Raw genomic sequence first — 19,763 nt, 5'->3', positions numbered from 1 at the left:
TATTGGCCAATAGAGAACACTCCTATTCCATCCAAACAATATCGGCTGTCAGTGGGTAAACAACTGCAGCTCAAGCTTAGCGATCTGCAGTCAGATCCGTGGTCATATGGCCCTTCCTATGGTGGCGGTGAAAAACTGTGGCCCTCCTTATCCAAAAATACCCATGCCTGTTGTAGTGATATACTGTATATCTGGGCATTACACAAAACATGTATGTCCATTTAACTCTCTCTCTCTCTCTCTCTCTCTCTCTCTCTCTCTCTCTCTCTCTCTCTCTCTCTCTCTCTCTCTCTCTCGTCTAGTTGCTGCTAACCTCCAGAAGATTGTAGACGACCCGATCACCTACAAAGTATTGACCTTTAAGCTGGTAAGTGCTGTACATGGCCCAATGATGAATGTCAAGACCACAAAGAAATTCCCAGCAGCAGTAGCACTATGTCTCAAGCACACAGTGGAGTGGCTGTCTTGTCTCGGACTGATGTAGAAAGGGTTTTTTTTGTCTCTCTTTTCACTGCTCAGCGAGGGTTGAACAGCATGTTCCGCTACTGAGCACTGTTGGATTGTAATTGCCTTTCTCCTCTCCGTGGTATCGGGTGCTTAAGTTTAAACTAAGAAATCACTGATACGAAAGTGGGAAAGTGAGGCCCATTCCTATGTGTACACCGCTGAGCTGGGGATGTGGGGAGTGGGGGTTGGGGCAGGGCCGGATTCAGATAGCCCGGGGCCCCTAGGCTACAAGTTGCTGTGTAGGATGGGGGCCCACAGAATGTTGAGCACCCTCCCGATTAATGTTGTTTCTATAAACGTACTTTGCGAGGAAGCACTCTGAGTGATTGACAGCTGTCATGACTTGCTCCCACTTTTGTGTAGCTGCAATCCCTCCTACCCACTTACCTGTCTTGTGCGAAGGCTGCCACCAGGCACTTTTGCACGTACAACCCGTCTGTGTCGTACTGTGTCGCTTCGAGCTGAATGGTGTTGTTAACTCAGCCTGGTTCGTGTTTCCATTGCAAAACCATGTTACCCGGACTGAGTATGGTTGGAGTGGTGTTTTTGGCGTTGTCATGTAGCATTGGTTTACGTAGACTAGTTGACTAACGTAAGGCCAACAGATATCTAATCTATCGCTTCAAGACTGTACATAGTTTGAATGTTAAAATATCCAAAAAAAAATCCTCATTGTCCGTGTATAATCTGGCCAGCAGTCTGTCTAGCATGTGAGTTCTATAAACCCACTGAACTGTCAATATGGTCATTGTAACTTTATGCCAGCTTCTCCAACAAGATGATTTCTCAATAGTGCTGTAGTGAAGGGGAGTAGAATTGCCCTGCAGGGTTTTAAACCCAGACCCTCTGGGGATACTAAGAGTACTCCAGAAGGGGTTTGAATCCAGGCCGGGCAACTCTACTCCCCTTCACTACAAATAGGTGTCAGAAGTAGGATGGCTACCGCGAGGCCATCGGAAGCGTACCCATTGTGAGTGAGACGTAATTCCATGTGAGGGGACCGCCAGGATTGGTGACCCCAGTGCAATGGACCCCAGTGATGGGTGAAGGCATAGTTGATGGAGCACATGGGGTGTGATGGGCAGTGAGTTGCGTGAGGGGCACCGTGAGCGTGTGAAGCGCATGGGTGTGCTTCCCTCAGGGGAAGGTAGTGTGATGGGAGTGACCATCACTAGGATAGTGGCTGTGTTCTGACTATCAAGCCAACAAGCCTGGCTCTTTGGTGTTGCAGTCAGAGCCCCATTTTAGTACCACAGAAGGTCTGGGTTGGAGTACCGGCAGGGCAACTCCACTCCCCTTCACTACAAATGCCGTATGTTAACCATGGCCTGAGTTCACCACAATATGCACATGGCATAATGCTTAATGCCAACTATATCCTCATTATCCGAATATTTCCTGGCCAGCAGTTGATCTTGCATGCAAGCACTGTTCAAATCTTTGGTGTTTTCCACAGAGGGAATAATTAACGAGCGTCGATATTAGCATTTCCTGTGTGCCTTGCAGAAACCAGGCTCCCAGTGGTGGAACTGGGCTGTCACCACTCGACCTTGGAGCGTGATGGCACAAAACTCAAAATAGAAAACGAAAACAAGAAAAGTCCTCCAACATATGTGAAGAGCTTGGCACGCTCAGAGCAGGGGCTCTCAGTCAGGTGTCCCCTGCGGATATGACAGCATGCTGGCACAACAATTCGCACATCCGCTCTCTCTCTCTCTCTCTCTCTCTCTCTCTCTCTCTCTCTCTCTCTCTCTGTCTCTCTCTCTCTCTCTCTCTTCTCTCTCTCTCTCTCTCTCTCTCTCTCTCTCTCTCTCTCTCTCTCTGTCTCTCTCTCTCTCTCTCTCTTTCTCCTAGGAGACGTGCCAAAGAGCGTATGCAAGCGGCATCTGTGGCTTAGGAGGGACGCTTTCCTACAAAGTGACCTTTTTCACTCGTCTTCATGACAGCTGGCCAGCCTCACCTGTTCACTGCATTTGTCTTTTCACTCCCTCTTTTCCTTCCCTCAGAATCTCTCCTCTTTCCCTCTATCTTTGTCTAGCTCTCATTCCTTTTCTCCCTACCTCGCCTACCATATCCCTCCATTTCTCCCTCCCTCTTCCCTCTCCCTTGCTCTCTCTGTTCTCATTCTGTCTTTCTTTCTTTCTTTCTCTCTCCCTGTCTGTTTCCCTCCCTCTCTGTCTTTCTCTCCTCAGTTCTTTCTGTTGCTGCCAGCATAGGCATGGTAGCTGACGGGGATTGCAAACGGATGGAGAGCAACCATTCATTCATTCTTTCAGTCTCTTGTACTTCATCAATAGCCAACGACTCCTCTCCTGTGCTTATTTGCGCTGCAGGCCAGCCCGTCTGTTGCTAAACCTCCCTGAAATTACACACAATTGGCAAAGCAGAGGCAGGCCTCAAAGCGTGTTTGCGCAAACAGATATTTACCCCCCTCCCTTGCCTTCTCGAGAAAGGGGAAGAAAACAAGCATAAAAAGATTAATACCCCTACAGTTCATAACATTTTAACCAGTAGGATTTATACGGCCGAAGTGATTGCACAGTTTTATGGCCGGCCGGCTCGTGCCGTGGGCCAATGCATCAGTGGCAGGGAAGGAGCGCGGCATGCTGGGAAGGGAAGGAGAAGGGAGGTAATTTGTCAACAGCACAGAGCTATGCTTCCCCCAGTGCCTTTTATGGCCGCGCCACTCCTCTTCGTCTCTCCTTTCTCTCTCTTCCCTGCCGCCTCAACCTCAACCGCCCTCTCTCTCTCTCTCTCTCTCTCTCTCTCTCTCTCTCCCTCTCTCTCCCTCTATCTCTCTCCGCCGGGCTATACCGTGCTGTTTCGCACCATAGTTTGTGGGCACAGTGGGGCAGTACAGGCAGGGACCCCTAGCTTTTTGAACCTGCTACAGCTTCTGAACTCCATGGACTCCAATGAGGGCTGAATTCCCTGGTTTTCATTGTGGGGACAAGAAGAGAGACACACTGCAGTGAAGGCCTACAAGGAGAGGGAAGGTGCAACATGAACAAAGCCCTCAGTGAAAGAGAGAAGGGAGGAAAGACAGCCAGAGTCCACGAAATAATAGAGCCAGGAAAGTTTCTGTGAAGAATGAAAGAAAGAAACAGTCAAGGACAAAGGTAGGATGGCTAGGAGACTAGAATAGTCTTAGAGAGAGAAATAGAATGAGAGTGGGAGAGAGAGAGAGAGAGAGAGAGAGAGAGAGAGAGAGAGAGAGAGAGAGAGAGAGAGAGAGAGAGACGGAGTGAGATTGAGCAAGATTGAAAGTGAGAGAGAGAGTAACAGAGAGAGAAAGGGAGAGAGAGAGTGTAGACACAAGAGTGGCAGCAGAAGAGACAGAAAGAGAAAGTTAAAGGGAGATCTATTGATTGTGTGTGTAAGAGAGAGAGCCCCTCTCCTGCTGATCTGAATGGCTGTTTGCAGTAACAAGGGGCCTCCCAGTAGACCTCAGCAGGCAGACACAGCTTTTTTAGGTGGACTGTTTTAGACGCAGTCGGTAGAAAAAAACCCTCCCGTCTGCCCCAAACCTCCTGCCAATAAAATGAAAGTAGTGTTTCATCAAGCCTGTGTGTGTGTGTGTACCGCCTGGCTGGCTTTCTCGAAGAGGGGGACGACGGCAACTGTCACAACTTGGAGGACTTGGAGGAAAGTTCTGCTGGACTTTTTTGTGTTGACATCAATGAAAGAACCTTGAAAGCCAAGATAACACCTTGACTGGCCACACTACACGCTCGTTACTGTACACTTCGACGGGTTCAGTCCTGCACCGCCTCCAATCTTGTCCACATTTCTAGAGAAAAAACACAAAATGTGTGGAAACACTATAGAAGGGGAAGAGAGAAACGGTTTATTACCAAGATTAAAAGCGTAGTGTGTCAGCGAAAAATTCCAAAGCATATGCCTGCCTCTCTTCCCCAGGAGAAGAAAGAAGAAACGTGATTTTAAAATAAAATCTGCAAAAAAAAAACCCTCACACATACCTTACCCCTTTGCCAAGGAAAGCAGCCCAATTTCAGTCTCCACGCTTCTCCATAGTCGTGGTGGAACATCTCTTGTGTTTTTTTTTATAGCATGCCAGGGAGCGGAATCTTTTTTCATGCATTCATTTATCTTCTTTCATCTGAGCCGACGCTTTGCCTTCTCCAGGAGGCATGAATGGGGAGTGTGGGCCTTAGTGCCGGAGCCACCTCACCTCACCTCACCTCACCTCACCACCCCCCAGGCAGCCTGCCTGCCTGCCTCCCTGACTTTATACTGCTCCTTTCTTGTTAATATGGGGTGACTGCAGTCTAGACAGAAATGCAAAATCATGGGGGACCCTTAGCGAGTATTTATTCGGTTGCTGCTGCTGCTGGAGTAGTCTCCAGTGCCTGAGGTCGCACTAGGTTCAGCAGCAGGTTTTCACGCCGAGTTTTTGGGCCCATTTCTGAGGTGCAGATGAACACTGGGTTTACAAAGTTAAAGCCCTACTGCACAATGAAATCCCTCTGCCTGTGCTCTCAACACGAGGGGATATCACTAATCATCTCTTCTGGGCTTCTTCTGGTGGAGTGTATGGGCTGCCTAGTAGAACTTCTACTTACTGAACCAAGAATTTCACCCTCCGAGTATGTTTTGACGTCAGAAGAGATTTAATCAAAAGAACAAATGCATTCTACTCCTCCTCCTGTTTTCTCTCTGATTTCATTCTCCTACTTCTATTCCCATCTTTTCCACTGCCGTTTTTTTTACAGCTTTACACAGCGCGACTCGGCCGCCACTTTTTGCTCTTCGATTGAGCTGTGTCGTGCCCAAACGAAAAGCAAAAAGTGGTGGCAGAGTTGCGCTGTGTCGAGCTGTAGGCCTACCAGAAAACCGACAGTGGAAAAGAGGCATTTGTTACCCGTTGCCCATTAGCTAGCAGGGAAGCTAAATAACAACATTAAAATTCTTAAAATCGTCTAGCTATGAATCCATTGTCTCAGTCCCAGAGTACGTATGTCTCAAAGTACCAGTAATAATCCCCGAGATTGCAGCTCTGTGCTCTCGGGCAGAGCAGCTGTGCCTGGTATAGGTGAGGTCGGGCTGAGCTGACCTGTGTGGATGAGGAGAGAGAGGTTGCGCTGCAGGCCTCTGGCCAGATGTTGAAGAGTAATTATCTGGGCATCAGCCAGTCATCAGCAGGCAGAAATTGTCAGACACAGCCTGCGGTCAATTCGCACACACCTGGAGGCGTCTAGGTGTGTGTGTGTGTGTGTGTGTGTGTGTGTGTGTGTGTGTGTGTGTGTGTGTGTGTGTGTGTGTGTGTGTGTGTGTGTGCGTGCGTGCGTGCGTGCATGCATGCACCAAAGAGTGAGTGACAGAAAGAGAGAGAGAGATAGATAGAAAGAGAGAGAGAGAGAGAAAGAGAGAGAGAGAGAAAGAGAGAGAGAGAGTGTCAGCATGTTGGTATTCCTATTGTATACTGACAGGGGGGGACAAGTGGGTATGTTGTCCCAGGCCCACGGAGAAAGGGGGCCCAGAATTGGGTCTTCATTACATTGTATGCATTGAGTCGGGGGCCCATTTAGTTGATTTTGTCCCGGGCCTGGCCAAAGCTGTCAGCGGCCCTGTATACTGCACTGTATACACTATGAAATCAGGTCACGGGTGTGTACTTACGGTTGAGAATGGACTCAGTGTTGTGTTTGTGTGTGTAGTACTGTGTGTAGTGTGTAGTACAAAGTCTACGTCCGCCACGTCCTCTTCGATGTTTCAGCTTTGTAGCTGATTTAGATACAGCCATGTGTGTGTCTGATATGGCTCATAGGCGTATACAGTACAGCATGCGTGTGAATGTGCAGTGTGTGTGTCTGCATACATCGACAGCATCCTGTTATACGCTGACGCAACACAAGTCAGACATAGCCTGCGGCGTATTCTGGTGGAGCTGGAGCTTGTGCCTGCGTGGTTGTGTGTGTGTGTGTGTGTGTGTGTGTCTATGTGTGTGTGTGCATGTCATTTTAGAGGTCAGGTGTATATGTTTGTGTTCTGTGTGTGTGTGTGTGTGTCTGTGTGTGCGTGTGCGTGTGCGTGTGTGTGTGACATCTTGGTGTGCCAATTTGCAGAGGTTATATGTGTGTGTACATCATTGCAAATAGGCACAGAAAACACACACATGCACACACACACAATGTTGCGTGCCTGTGTTGGTGTGCCTTTTTATAGAGGTCATGTGTGGGCATCATTGTACTGTACAGACAATCTCTCGCGCACACACACACACACACACAAGCCACGTACTGTGTGTGTGTGTGTGTGTGTGTGTGTGTGTGTGTGTGTGTGTGTGTGTGTGTGTGTGTGTGTGTGTGTGTCTGTGTGTGTCTGTGTGTGTGTGTGTGTGTGTGTGTGTGTGTGTGTGTGTGTGTGTGTGTGTGTGTGTGTGTGTGTGTGTGTGTGTGTGTGTACCATATACATATTCCATGTCCTGTATATGACAGTGTCCTGTGTGTACCATCCATAGTGTGTGTAGCTGTGTATATCATGAGTGTGTCCTGTGTGTACCATCCATAGTGTGTGTCCTGTGTATAACATGAGTGTGTCCTGTGTGTACCATCCATAGTGTGTGTAGCTGTGTATAACATGAGTGTGTCCTGTGTGTACCATCCATAGTGTGTGTAGCTGTGTATAACATGAGTGTTTCCTGCGTGTACCATCCATAGTGTGTGTCCTGTGTAATAAAGCTGGCTGTGTTGTGTTTCCCGGCGCAGGCCTCTGGCTGTGACAGCACTGAGATCCCGGACGAGGTGAAACTGATCGGCTTCGCTCAGCTGAGCGTCACCTGATGCCGCCGTCACCGCACCAGCTCCACGGGGACGACAGAGGGAGGGAGGAATGGAGAGAACCAGGAAGAGGAAGAGAAAGAGAAAGAAGGGAATGAGGAGGAGGAAGAGGAGGAGGATGAGGAAGAGAATGCGGCGTAGGAGGAAGACGAGGAGGAGGAGGAGGAGGAGGACGACGACGACGACAAGAAAAAATGGCCATCAGCACTGACAGAGCGCAAGGAGAAGTGTTAGCCCTCCCTTCTATCGACTCCCACACATACATGCACACATACATACATACATACATACATACATACATACATACATACATACATACATACATACATACATACATACATACATACATACGCACACACAGAAATAAATACACACATGTAAGCATATGCTCACGCACTCATGCATATAGAGGCACTCCCAATATGTGCTTGTACCCATTTACCAGCCCAACCTTTTCTCCCTTCAATATTATTTACACAATACATACACACACACACACACACACACACACACACACACACACACACACACACACACACACACACACACACACACACACACACACACACACACACACACACACACACACACACACAGACAAAAAACAGTGTCAGCTTTGCTTCTCCTTCCCTCGCCGCTCTAGCAATCACTTGGCCTTCCACGGTAGCCACCCCCAACCCACCTCCCTCCTCTTTCCCTCTCGCCCACTCCCACCCGCACCAACACGCACACATTCACCCTCCTCTTACAACATTCCACCGCCTACTCCCAATACGGACCAGGACTCAGCCCAGCTAACTAAAAGATATACTCAGGTGGCACTAGCTAGTGATATAAAAAAGTATAATTATATATAAATATATAATATATATTATAAATATATATTACAAGATGAGTTTTTATTTTTTATTGTATTACCTCTGCTTTCGGCAAAAGCTCTAAATGTTATTTATTTTTCAAAAAAATGAATTTGCCTTCTGTTTCTTTTTTTGTTTGTTTGGTTTGTTTTTTTTTCTTCGTCACACTTGTGCCCGTTTGTCGGTCCGGTAGCCTGTCTGATATGTTGTGTGCGCGTTATTATTAAGCGTTTTTGGAGCTTTTGGTCCACATGAGTGTTTTTCTCGTTCTGAATGTAGAAAAGTGTTTTATTTACGACGAGAAAGAGAAAAAAAGCACATTTCCATGATTCCATTTTTTTGAATGTCGTCTGAAATGAGCAAAACGTATTGTCCATTGTATAAGAAGCAAAGGAAAAAATGAAGAAAGACATCAGAGAGGTATGTAATAGCAAAGATGTCATTAAAAATGAAGGGAAGAGGTGGAAAAAAAGACAGAAAAAGACTTAACGGTGACGCCTGAATGCTGCCATGTCCAATAACAACTGCTTAATTCGCAGAACAGTGTTGATGCTTATAAATTGCTAGAGGTGCCTTGTTCATTAAATAAAACAAAAAAACTGTGCCTAAGAACGCAGGTCACAAAAGGAGCAGAGCAGTCGTCACCGCAGCAACAGAGCTGCTCACGTGTTTCTTGGAGCCGTGTAAACTGAAGTGCTTTCCAACTACACCGTACAACATGGCAGCCAGCTAAACGTAAAAATGTAAGTTGCCCTGCTGCCTTAAGTTTGTAAGTTAACTCGAGTTGAGTTAGCTTACAAACTTAAGGCAGCAGGGGAACTAACTGTTTAAAACTGAACTGGCTGCAATGTTTTACAGTGTATGACACAAGACATTTGTGAATAGTATTTCCACCAGTCAGTCAGTTAGTCAGTCAGTCAGCCAGTGGCAACAATACAAGACTACTAAGAATGTGTTAGTTAAAAAAGAATGGTATTTCAAAGACAAAAAAGCTACAATGCACTTTTTTCGGGCAGTGTGTATACGCATCTGCAAAAATCAAAAAAGCTTGGCCCTTGGGAGAGTCAGCGCATCAACCCTACCAGTAAAATCATCTAAGGTCATATTCAGTCATTTCCCGAAGACTTCAATCCTTCTGGTGTAATTTCACAATGCGTACAACGCCAACGGATACCAATAAATAAATACTGACACCTTGCTCTCTGTCTCACTGCACTACAAACATAGAATGTCTCAAAAAGACAAGAAATGCATTTTTGTTTTGTTCTCTGATATGTACTGTATAAATAATGTATACACACACACACACACACACACAGAAAAACCAAAAGGCAACTATTGAAGTACAAAACGAGCCATTTATCTGTGCGGGCAGGTAACGCGTAGCTCCAAACTATATTTTCGACTCAAGTGGGAAAATACTATTAACTTGTACTAAATAACTTTATTATAAGATGTTATTGTGTTTTCTACATACAGTGTACCATGTCCTCATGCTATTCCTTGTCCCTCTGTATTTGGCTATTTAAAAAAAAAAAACACACAGACATCTGTGCTGAGGAGGCGCGAATAAAGAGTTGCTATTATTAAAATGCAGTGAACTATTGTGGTTTATTCACACTTGTGTCTTTTATTCCGTCTTTCCTTTCAGATGGTCTGCTTGCCTAAATAGGATGTCACATTGGGCTCTACGGGGGGGGGGTGGCTGTACAGGCCCTCGCGTATCGGTGGAATATGGTCAGGGGGCGATCAGTGTCTTGCCCTGGGCCCTGTGTGCAATCATCTGCCTCTGGATGGTGGTGTGTGGGGGCCCCTATCAGTGTCTTACCCTGGGCCCTGTGTGCAGTCTTCTGCCTCTGGATGGGGTTATCTTTGGTGTAGTTGTAGTAACCTGCCCACTGTGGGAAGGGCTTTGCCAATGTCACCTGTGGCAAACAATTTTGGTTACATTGGCCTGAATGCCCAGACCTCATTGAGATTTTTAATTTTTCTTTTTAACAAAAGCTCTTTCTATTTAACATAGAAAGTCACCGTCTAAAATGTCATTTCAATCAATGTTTTGATTTTTTAAAAGGTGGCCTGAATCCACTATTCATGAATTCTCATCGCAGCTCCAGGTGTTCCTTTGAAGACAATGTTATTTTGTAATTGCGTGATATGTGTTCCCACTGGTACCAACACATCAAACTTTAATTAAATCATGAGTCCCTTTTTCCTGGTCTATCAGCTGTATCTTTAATATTCAATATGAACATGGCTGGCATCCAACTATAACTAATGTAATCTAATGCAACATAACTACAGCCCAGAGATCCCCGACCTTTGGACCCTGTCGTCTGTCATCGCATTTCTGCTGAGGACAGAAGCCTTTGCCTGACGCCAGCCATCACTGCCACATTGGCTGTGGAGACATCTGAATGCCCTACATGCACACCGTGCCAACCAGAGTGGCTCTGCCCATTACAAGCTGTCACCAGTGTCTGGTGCTGCTGTCCTATGTTCCTGTCATACATCCTTGTCTGCCAAATCATAGTGTTTGGCGCCGTGGATATTTGGCAGAGGCCCTTAGCGTCGGCGTTGGAGCAAGCACTACTGTCGCGCGATCGTCCCCAAACTGTACCTCACCTGCAGTGCAGCACCTTGCGTACATCCATATCTGATGCCAAGCAAATACAGGCTCTCTGCTCACGTCACACTGTAGTGTAGTAGAGCATCAAGAGGAAGGGAGGGTGTTAGGGAGCAGAGGTGTGCAAAGGAGAAGTAGAAATGCATTATGCACTTCTACTTGCAGACTTGTTCCACTGTCCCTAATGAGGATTTGTTTTACTTTTCTTCATTTTACTTTGTCTTTCCAGTGTATCCATGAAAGTAATATAAATGTATGTCATACTGATGTGCAATCCTAACCCTAAGTCTACGGTACAGTGCAAGAACATAATGTTACAAATAGTTATATAGTTTGTTACCCTGTACCTTATGAATGTAACATGAATAGTAAAATAAAGTGTAACCTATTTCTTTTACTTCTACCTAAAACCCATGCTACTGAGATATTGCTACTTTAGTAGTAGTGTATTAGAAAGTTTTAAAGGACAAACAGGACAATGGTACAACAACAAAGGATGTTGGATGGTTGGTTTTCGTTGTCTAGGTTTTCACAGTTTAATGTCACAACATCTGTATAGTACTACAGAATTTAAAAATAACACACTTCAAAATGAAAATCAATTTTGGCCTCAACGCAAGTTAAGTCTCTAGAAAATAGAATAATGTTGTTTTTTTGTTCCATTAGTTGGGCTGAAGTGCTTTAAAGTTTGATATGTCACAAAACACATGATGTTACATTGTTTGGGGGGGAATGATTTCTTTTTGTCGAGTGACCACTATGTGAATATATCCACTTGCACGATATGTAACTGGAGAGTAGTAGCTGTTGCTTAGAGTACATAATCAGGTATATATGCACAAACGCTAACACTGCCATTGACGTGGTCTACATAAGGCTGTCATGTAACAGTAATAACAATGACATGACACATTTCAGGAACATTAGTGACACATTGTTGATGCTAATGACTGTTGTCATAATATGTTATTTGGTTTTCGAAATGAAAAGTTGACATTATATGTCATAACACTCCAAAAAAAACCCGAAATGACCCATTATGACAACAGACATTAATATTCCTGATATGTGTCTCGTCATTCTTATGATGCTTACATGACACTCTTATGTACACCACATCAAAGAAAGAGTTAGCGCACAAACTGTACAGGAATACAAACAGAGGCTGGCTAGATCATAAGCGAGAACAGTGTCACCTTCAATGACAAGAAAGTAAAAAAATAACATTTATAAATAACCAAAAACACCCCCCACCTACCCCAACCACATCAGCTCCCATCCATCTCTCTCATCCGCTCTGAATGAAAAGCAGGGATATATTGTCAACAAAATGTAAACAAATAGACCCAGGCGCTTGAAAATAAATGAATTCCCTCAGTCAGCTCCACTTAATTAAAACTCCCGAGCTTTAAGCATTTGCGTTTAAGGCCGATGAATCAACTCACCAGCACCATCTCTTTTTTTAGCAGAGCTGAACAGATATGTGCAATACGAAATAAAAGACTCATTAAACATTCACATTTGGTCATGATTTTTTTTCTTTTTCCTTCTCCATTTTCTTATGAAAGGCAAATCATCTGTTTTGTTGCCCCTTAGCCAATTCGCAGCAGAGTGGAGTTGGCTAATAATGTATGCGAGGTCAGCCATATTTTTTTCCCTTAATAGCATGTTGCACCACCACCAACGTGATGCAAATTAGAAGCCATTATCGTTACAAACTGGGTTGTCTCTTGCTTTCTCCTACTCCATCCTCCTGTCTCACAGCTACATTTCATGTGCAGATCAAAAAGGACTTATTCCATCCACAAACGTTGTATGAACAAATAACACATGTTGGCAAAAAAGAGACCCGAGAGATAACAGGAACGGGTGTTTTGTTTTTCTTCAAATGCAATGGACATCGTTGACTGTAGTTTCTCCAAGTCTGAAGAGTGAGTTCTGACCTTTATAATCCATACACATACTATAAAAAAACCTCCACAAAAGTCATTGTGTTGTTTGCTTGTTCATCGATGTTTTGTCAGTTCTTGTTTCTGCTGTTCAAGGTGTTTTTGCTGGACATGACATTCCAGACGTTGCTGTTTGCTAACACTTTAGATGTTTCTTACTGGACATGTCATTCCAGATGCGGTGCATCTCCTCGGGCGAGATCTGGTGCACGGTGATGACCCTGCGGTAGCGGCACAGGCTGTAGGCCATCTTCCAGTGGTTGAAGCCGCTGTTCTGGAAGGGGTGGATGCCCAGCTTGCGCAGACACACGCCCACGTACACGTCCTCCAGGTGCAGCAGCCGTGTGTGCAGCGACGTCTTGTAGATAGCCTCCGCCACGTCCGCCGAGAAGATGTACCCAGTCCCCGAGCAGAAGGGCGGGTACTTGCTCTCCGGGTACAGGTCCCTGGGCATGTACCACTTGCTGCGCATGTCCCGTATGGGCCCGCCGTTGATGACGTACCCCGTGAAGTACCTGCGTCGTGGCTTGGTGGCCGGCTTCAGCAAGCGGTAAATCAAGTTGTCCATGTTGACAAAGATGTCGCTGTCCGTCTTCATGACGTACTTGGCCTTGGAGCAGAAGGTGGCCACCCAGCGCATGCCCATGAGGGTCTTGAGCGTCAGGTTGTGGTAGGAGTCCACAAAGTCCTCCACCACGATGTCGTGGAAGATCTGGCTCTCCTGCTCCACCATCTGGTTGAGCACGCTGTCCGTGTTGCGGCCGAGCAGGAAGAGCGTGACGATGCGTATGTCGGAGAAGGTGCTCTCGTCGCCCCAGGTCTCGCGGATGGCCTGCCGCGCGTCAAACTCCTTGTGCGTGGTGCTGATGAGGATGACCAGGAAGGGCGTCTGCGGCTCGCACTTCTTGGGCTCGTTGATGACAAAGTCGAAGGCGTGCGGGTTCAGCGGCCTGGTGCGGATGTTGCCGAACGTGCCGTTCTTGGGCGGCGCCGGCGGCTTGGGCGCCGTCTTGGTCTTTCGCACGGTGGCCGTCATGTGGCCCACGTACGTCGACGTGGACCTGGAGATGCTCAGGTACCACAGAGCGCTGGCCCAGCACACCACCGTCAAGATGTACAGACATGACACCTTTGAAGGCATCCTGACGCGTTTATGTTACATTACACTTAGCGGACATTACATTACATTTGAGCTCAAGCTTCCACACACAGCAGGGTACTGGTTACAGTCCGTAGAGCCTTGTAGGGTTAGGTGATGTGCTTGTGGGCATTTCAGCCAACAATGAGGCTACTGGAAAGCGCCCACATTCTTCCTCCTGGCATGGGATTCGACCTGCAACCTTCCTGATCACAGGCCCAACTCCACGACCATTAGGCCACGACTGCTACCACACATTTAAACGTGCACGGTGCTCTGAATTCCAAGTAACGATCTTCCTGCCATTAGTGAAGATGAGTCCTGTGGCGAGTCGACAGCAGCGTCGGTAGCAGAGAAGAGTTCCTCCTCCCACGTGGGATGCCGTGACACTAATGACAAACGGCGGCAGTCTTGGCATGGAGGAGGGGAGCGTGGCTCTCCATCAATTTCTTCTCCGCCCAGCACGACCCGCCCCACGTCATCTAACTATAGTTCCAGGCCTCCAGGTGCCCCTCCTGATGCTCGTCATGATACAGCCGCATCTGCAGAAGACACAAGAAAGACAAAATACACATATAAAACCTCAGTGTCACAATTCAAACCACAATGGACAGACAGATAGCAGAGGTTTCTGAAAACACACAAAAAAAACCTATCAGACAGCATAAACAGGAGACAGTAGTGAGAATTTATCCAGGCGGATGAGACGGAGAAGGCATCTGAATGTAATGTTTGTTATCAACGCCCATCGGTGACTGCTGACTGTGGTGTTGTGTTGTTTTTCCATGGCAATGGGGATTGTCATGCTGGGAGCGATGCACAGAGCCGCAGGGTCCCTATAGTCTTTGATAAGGAAATTGTTTCAGTAGACTCGCTCCTGGGCATGTTAATCACTGGTGGGGATGTTGCACAGCAAATCTTGTAGTGTTAATTCTGCACTTCAGAGAGTAGGATCAACTGGAAGCATTTTCGATTCCACTCAATGAGTGTTGAATTAACACTGTGAATTTTACTGTCTTGGATCAGTAAGAATACCTCCACAGCAACTGCTTCAGCATAGACACTAAGTCTCCTCTAATAGATGGGAGATATGGAGAAGATGGGAATGAAAACATCCTCCGTGTTTGAGAGACTCAAGACTTATCGACGTATTGAGTCAATGGGTGCTTGAGCTTTAATAAATGACCTTGATTGAAAACTAATTACTGCCGGTGTTGGCATAGTTAGTACTCTCCACATAAAGAGAAATCTTTATTAGACCAATATTAAATAATAGGATGTAGTTAATTAATAGCAAGAAATCTAGTTAAAAGCTATATTAAAGGAGATCAATTAAGGGAGTTCATTAACACAATAGTTTGGTTCTGCTTAGGTTATTAAAAGAAAGGGGAAGGAAGAGTGCTTAAGGTTAAAGACACGCTTTTGGAAATAGTCAGTATTTTTATGTTACCAGTATTTTACATTATTTATTCTCTGGTTAAACACTGATAGTGCACTGGTATTTTATTTTAAGATTATTTGCACATTGGTAAATAAAATAAGTGAACAGGAATTCAAAAACCAACATTGCACATCATGTTCAGTGTGTGAATGTACTGCGTGTGGTGTTCAGGGAGAGCCGTGAGTCAGAAGTGCGGCGTGTTCTTTTACTGGAAGCTGAATGGAGCTGTCCGTGGTGCTGAAGCTACTTCCTGAAACACTGTTCCTACCGCCCGCCCGCCAGCCAAAACAGGAGCCATGCAATGTGTCACCATGCCAACAGGAGCAAGAAATTACACTCTGACAGACATCGACTCTATGAACCCTTAATTTATAATGCAGACACTTTTTCAAATTACATATTTTTGGGCCTTTCTTGGCCTTATTGGATAGGACTGTTTTGAGAGGAGACAGGAAAGTCCTGGGAGAGGGAGACAGGAGAGGATCGGGAAACCACCCCATGTCGGAACTGAACCAGTGTCTCCGGCGCAACAGTCAGTGCCCTAGCTGTTTGAGACATGGACGGTTCCAGCAGCACTTTATTTTAATTCCTCCCGCTTACCATGTACCTATTACTTCGTAGAAAATACATAGTGCAACATCCTGCATACAGTCACACAAAAAATATATGATCTGCTTACACTGAAGCTTAGGAATAAAGTAAGGGCTGGGATTATGGTATTAGGTGTGTGCTCTGCATGTAAATGCTCCCAGCCGTCACATGTACTCGACAAAGGGACTTGAAAACCTTGTTTATTGCTTACTTGTATTCTTATTACCAGGGTCCCCCCAGACACCACACTGCACAGCAGTTCAAGTCCAAGTCACACACTGAATTAAGTGTACGGGCGTCACATCTGTTTACACGGCACGACAACGGTAAAAAACATTTTAGACGCAGCGGGCATTTCCATAATAATCTAATAGCAATACAAATACCGTATGACTTTTTCCACCGTGAACCGAATATTGACTTGTCAGTGTTTCATGTGTGGGAGTTTGTGTTTGCGATGAAGCTGCGACGGGTTACATATTTATCGACTCGGCCTGTTTTGAGCCCTCTGGGACGGACGGGGGCCTGTGATAGTGTAGCGGGGGCCTGTGATACAATATCGCAGCTCTCGATCAAAAGCCAAAAAAGCTACAAGGCAACAGCGTAAGACGCTTAGGCGGATTGTGTGCGCCGTGCGGCGTGTGATGTGTGCCAACTGAGGCGGTTTTCATGCGGGAGTGCACAAATACACAGACGCAAGGCAGACACAAACCAAACCAGCACACAAATACACACACGCAAGGCAGACACAAACCAAACTAGCACACAAATACACAGACGCAAGGCAGACACAAACCAGCACACAAATACACAGACACAAGGCAGACACAAACCAAACCAGCACACAAATACACAGACGCAAGGCAGACACAAACTTCAACGCATACAGACGAAAACACACACACAGAGAAACAGACGAAATAGACAAACACACAACACACACACATGCACACATGTGCAGACACACAAACACACAAACACACGTGCGCATGCACGCGCGCACACGCGCGCACACACGCGCACACACACACACACACACACACACACACACACACATACGCACAAACGCACACACGCACACACACACATACAATAGTGTTGTACAGAAGTAGCTTTTGTGGAGACACGTATTGGCAAACACGCTTCGCACACACATACGCACGCATGCACACACACACACACACACACACACACACACATACAGGCCCTATACACCGGGTCAGGCGTGGTGATATGATCAGCGCTTGTCTGTCTTCTCATACGGGGGCCAGCACAGGCGGGTCAGTGGCTCAGCCTCCCTGACATTAGCCTGAGCCGGGAGCTGGAGATGGCCCGCGGATAAAGTCCATCTCCCCGCCTTTGTCTATTTGTCTGAGCATGCCTGTCTCTCTCTGTCTGTCGGTCTATCCTTCACCTCCTTTGTGTGTTTGTATTTTTGTGGTATATGGGAGTGTGTTTTTCATCTCTCTCTCTCTCTTTCCCTCTATCTCTCTCTTTTCTCTCTCTCTCTCTTGATCTCTGTCTCTCTAGGTCTTATTGCTTGGCCCCATCTCTCTGTCTCTCTTTTTCTTTTTCTTTTTCTCTCTCTCTCTCTCTCTCTCTCTCTCTCTCTCTCTCTCTCTCTCTCTCTCTCTCTCTCTCTCTCTCTCTCTCTCTCTCTCTCTCTCTCTCTCTCTCTCTCACTCACTCACTCTGTGTGTGCATGTGTGTGTGTGCATGCTATGGTGGTGTGTGTGTGGGATGGCGTGCTGATAACTCAGACAGCGTGGTCAGGGCTGTGTGCTTGGCCTGCCTGGGCACCCTGGCTGGATGAAAGGCTGTAAAGCGTGGAGCTGAAATACAATGACTGACTGGCCTTTACCTCTCGCTACAGTACACCACACCCAGGGCCGGATTAATGCACGGGCTATATATAGCTGCAGCCTAGGGCCCCCCACCAGCCAAGGGGCCCCCAGTTGGCCAAAGGGGGGTTGGGGAGTTTGGAGAACAGAATTGAGATAAGATGCATTTGTCTGTAAATATGTTGTTCTGAATTCTCAGCTTGGAATTATGACGCTGGCCATGTAATTTTGCTGCAAAATTTGCCCGCTGTGGGGGCCTCCATCCACCTGTAGCCTAGGGCCTCTAGCCCATCTTAATCCGGCCCTGACCACACCACAGCCATCCTGCCTCGCATAGCACCCAGCAAAACCTTCTCCAGACAGGTAGTGGTTTTCACAACACAGCACAGGTACACTATACCACATGTGGGGATATCTACTGTTTGTTGTGTCCAACTCACATAACATCCTGCAAAACGCCTTTCTCTATACAGTAAAAATGCTGTGTTCATTCAACTGGTATGTTGTATTCCGTGTAGTTTGGAAATGAATACTGATTTTTTTTGTACTGAGAAGTGGCAACATCTATTCTTATTTTGATTGCAATGCTGTGTAAAATCTTTATGCAAAATGAAAATAGGAAGAACTAGGAGTGAAATTGGAAAAAACCTACCTAAGACTGAAGCAATCATGACTGAATGGTAATTTTACAGAAGTGAAATAAAGGCGGGGTAACACTTTACTTGACATGTTCCTGCATAACACATTCATAACAGCTATTATAAAGTCTGTATGAAGCATTCATGATTGTTTCATGACCCCTTCATACCAAACCTTTCATGAACCTAGCGGACGGAAGGACAGCAACTTGTCAAAATACATTTTGCGGGTTTTGTTCTGAACCCTCAATGATTACTGATCTTGACAAGTTCCTGTCATTTTGTCTTCCATGTCTTTGAAAGGTTTGGTATGAATCTCTTACGAAACAGTCATGAATCCTTCATGCAAAGTGTATAACAGCTGCTATGAATGTGTTATGCATCGACACGTCAAGTAAAGTGTAACCAAAGGCGGCAACACAAGTGACCTTTCCAGCAGTAGCATCCCAGCCATTCTACACACAGTGTCTGACTGTCCTTACTTGCTGAAATAGAAAGGCCGGGGCTTTCTCTGTGAACTCTGCTATTTTCGGCTGTGGAGATTATGCTCCCATCGTTGATCATATCCAGGCAGGTGGGAGGGCATGTCTTGAGTGTTATGTCAAGTGGAGCTTTTAGCAAGCATCAGCTTAGCCAAAAGGAAACAACAGTATTTTTCACTCATACACATACACTGGCTGATTGTCATGGTGTATATATACTGTATATATAATGGACAACCACCACCATATTTTTCACATGTAATGTCCTCTGGCTGATTGATGTGCTGTATTTATACATCATGGACAACCGCCTCATTATCCAATATGGGCCACCGTGTCTCCCAACAACCTCTTCATGTGCTGTCATGTTCTAATCAGCAGTTAGAGCTTCACTCCCTCCCACTGATTACAGGGCTGTCAGTCGGGGCCGCTCTATTGTACGCCCACCAGAGCCCCTCAGGTAATCAGCACATCTCATCTGCTGGAAAAGGTCGACATTTTATTACTAACTAGAAACAGGGGAAGATGAGCTGACCATGCGTTTAGCTATTCATTCATTTGGACCAAATTGCCGTTATTGTTGCAATACTCTGGATGATGAGAATCATGAGATGATGATGCTGATGATGAGGATGATAATGACAATGACTAATAATCATGAAAATAATTATAACCATAATCATAATATGATAGACTCATACACTTCGTTGTCACTACAGCTACTGTATATGCGTACGCGCAGCGTCCGTTTAATATGGCTACCCAGAATGGCAGCTCGGAATCCTCCCTGGACCTCCAATACAGACAGCTGCAGGCAGGCAGGTGGGCAGACAGCCAGTCAGGCTGGCATGCCAGAGAGCCACAGCATGCAAAAAAGCTAAAAAACTCTCTCA

The 19,763-nt window shown here is 46.1% G+C and overlaps 2 protein-coding genes across 2 annotated transcripts in view; one reads left to right on the top strand and one right to left on the bottom strand.

Moving 5' to 3' along the window:
• stk39 (serine threonine kinase 39) overlaps positions 1 to 7,377 on the top strand; it is a 58,977-nt gene extending 51,600 nt beyond the window's left edge. Inside the window, exons 17-18 of the mRNA XM_063214670.1 lie at positions 303 to 367; positions 7,236 to 7,377. Of these exons, the coding sequence (XP_063070740.1) occupies positions 303 to 367; positions 7,236 to 7,310 (140 nt within the window). The 3' untranslated portion in view covers positions 7,311 to 7,377. The remainder of the gene's footprint in view (positions 1 to 302; positions 368 to 7,235) is intronic.
• A 5,498-nt stretch (positions 7,378 to 12,875) lies between these two features.
• On the bottom strand, positions 12,876 to 13,880 carry b3galt1b (UDP-Gal:betaGlcNAc beta 1,3-galactosyltransferase, polypeptide 1b). Its single transcript, XM_063214669.1, has one exon. The coding sequence runs from the start codon at positions 13,878 to 13,880 to the stop codon at positions 12,876 to 12,878; it is 1,005 nt and encodes a 334-aa protein (XP_063070739.1).
• Positions 13,881 to 19,763: the final 5,883 nt, after the last annotated feature.

This window comes from Engraulis encrasicolus, chromosome 13 (genome assembly GCF_034702125.1).
Source record: "Engraulis encrasicolus isolate BLACKSEA-1 chromosome 13, IST_EnEncr_1.0, whole genome shotgun sequence".
NCBI lineage: Eukaryota > Metazoa > Chordata > Actinopteri > Clupeiformes > Engraulidae > Engraulis > Engraulis encrasicolus.
The sequence above is the reverse complement of the archived record's forward strand: the minus strand, read 5'-3'. Positions and strand labels throughout refer to the sequence as shown.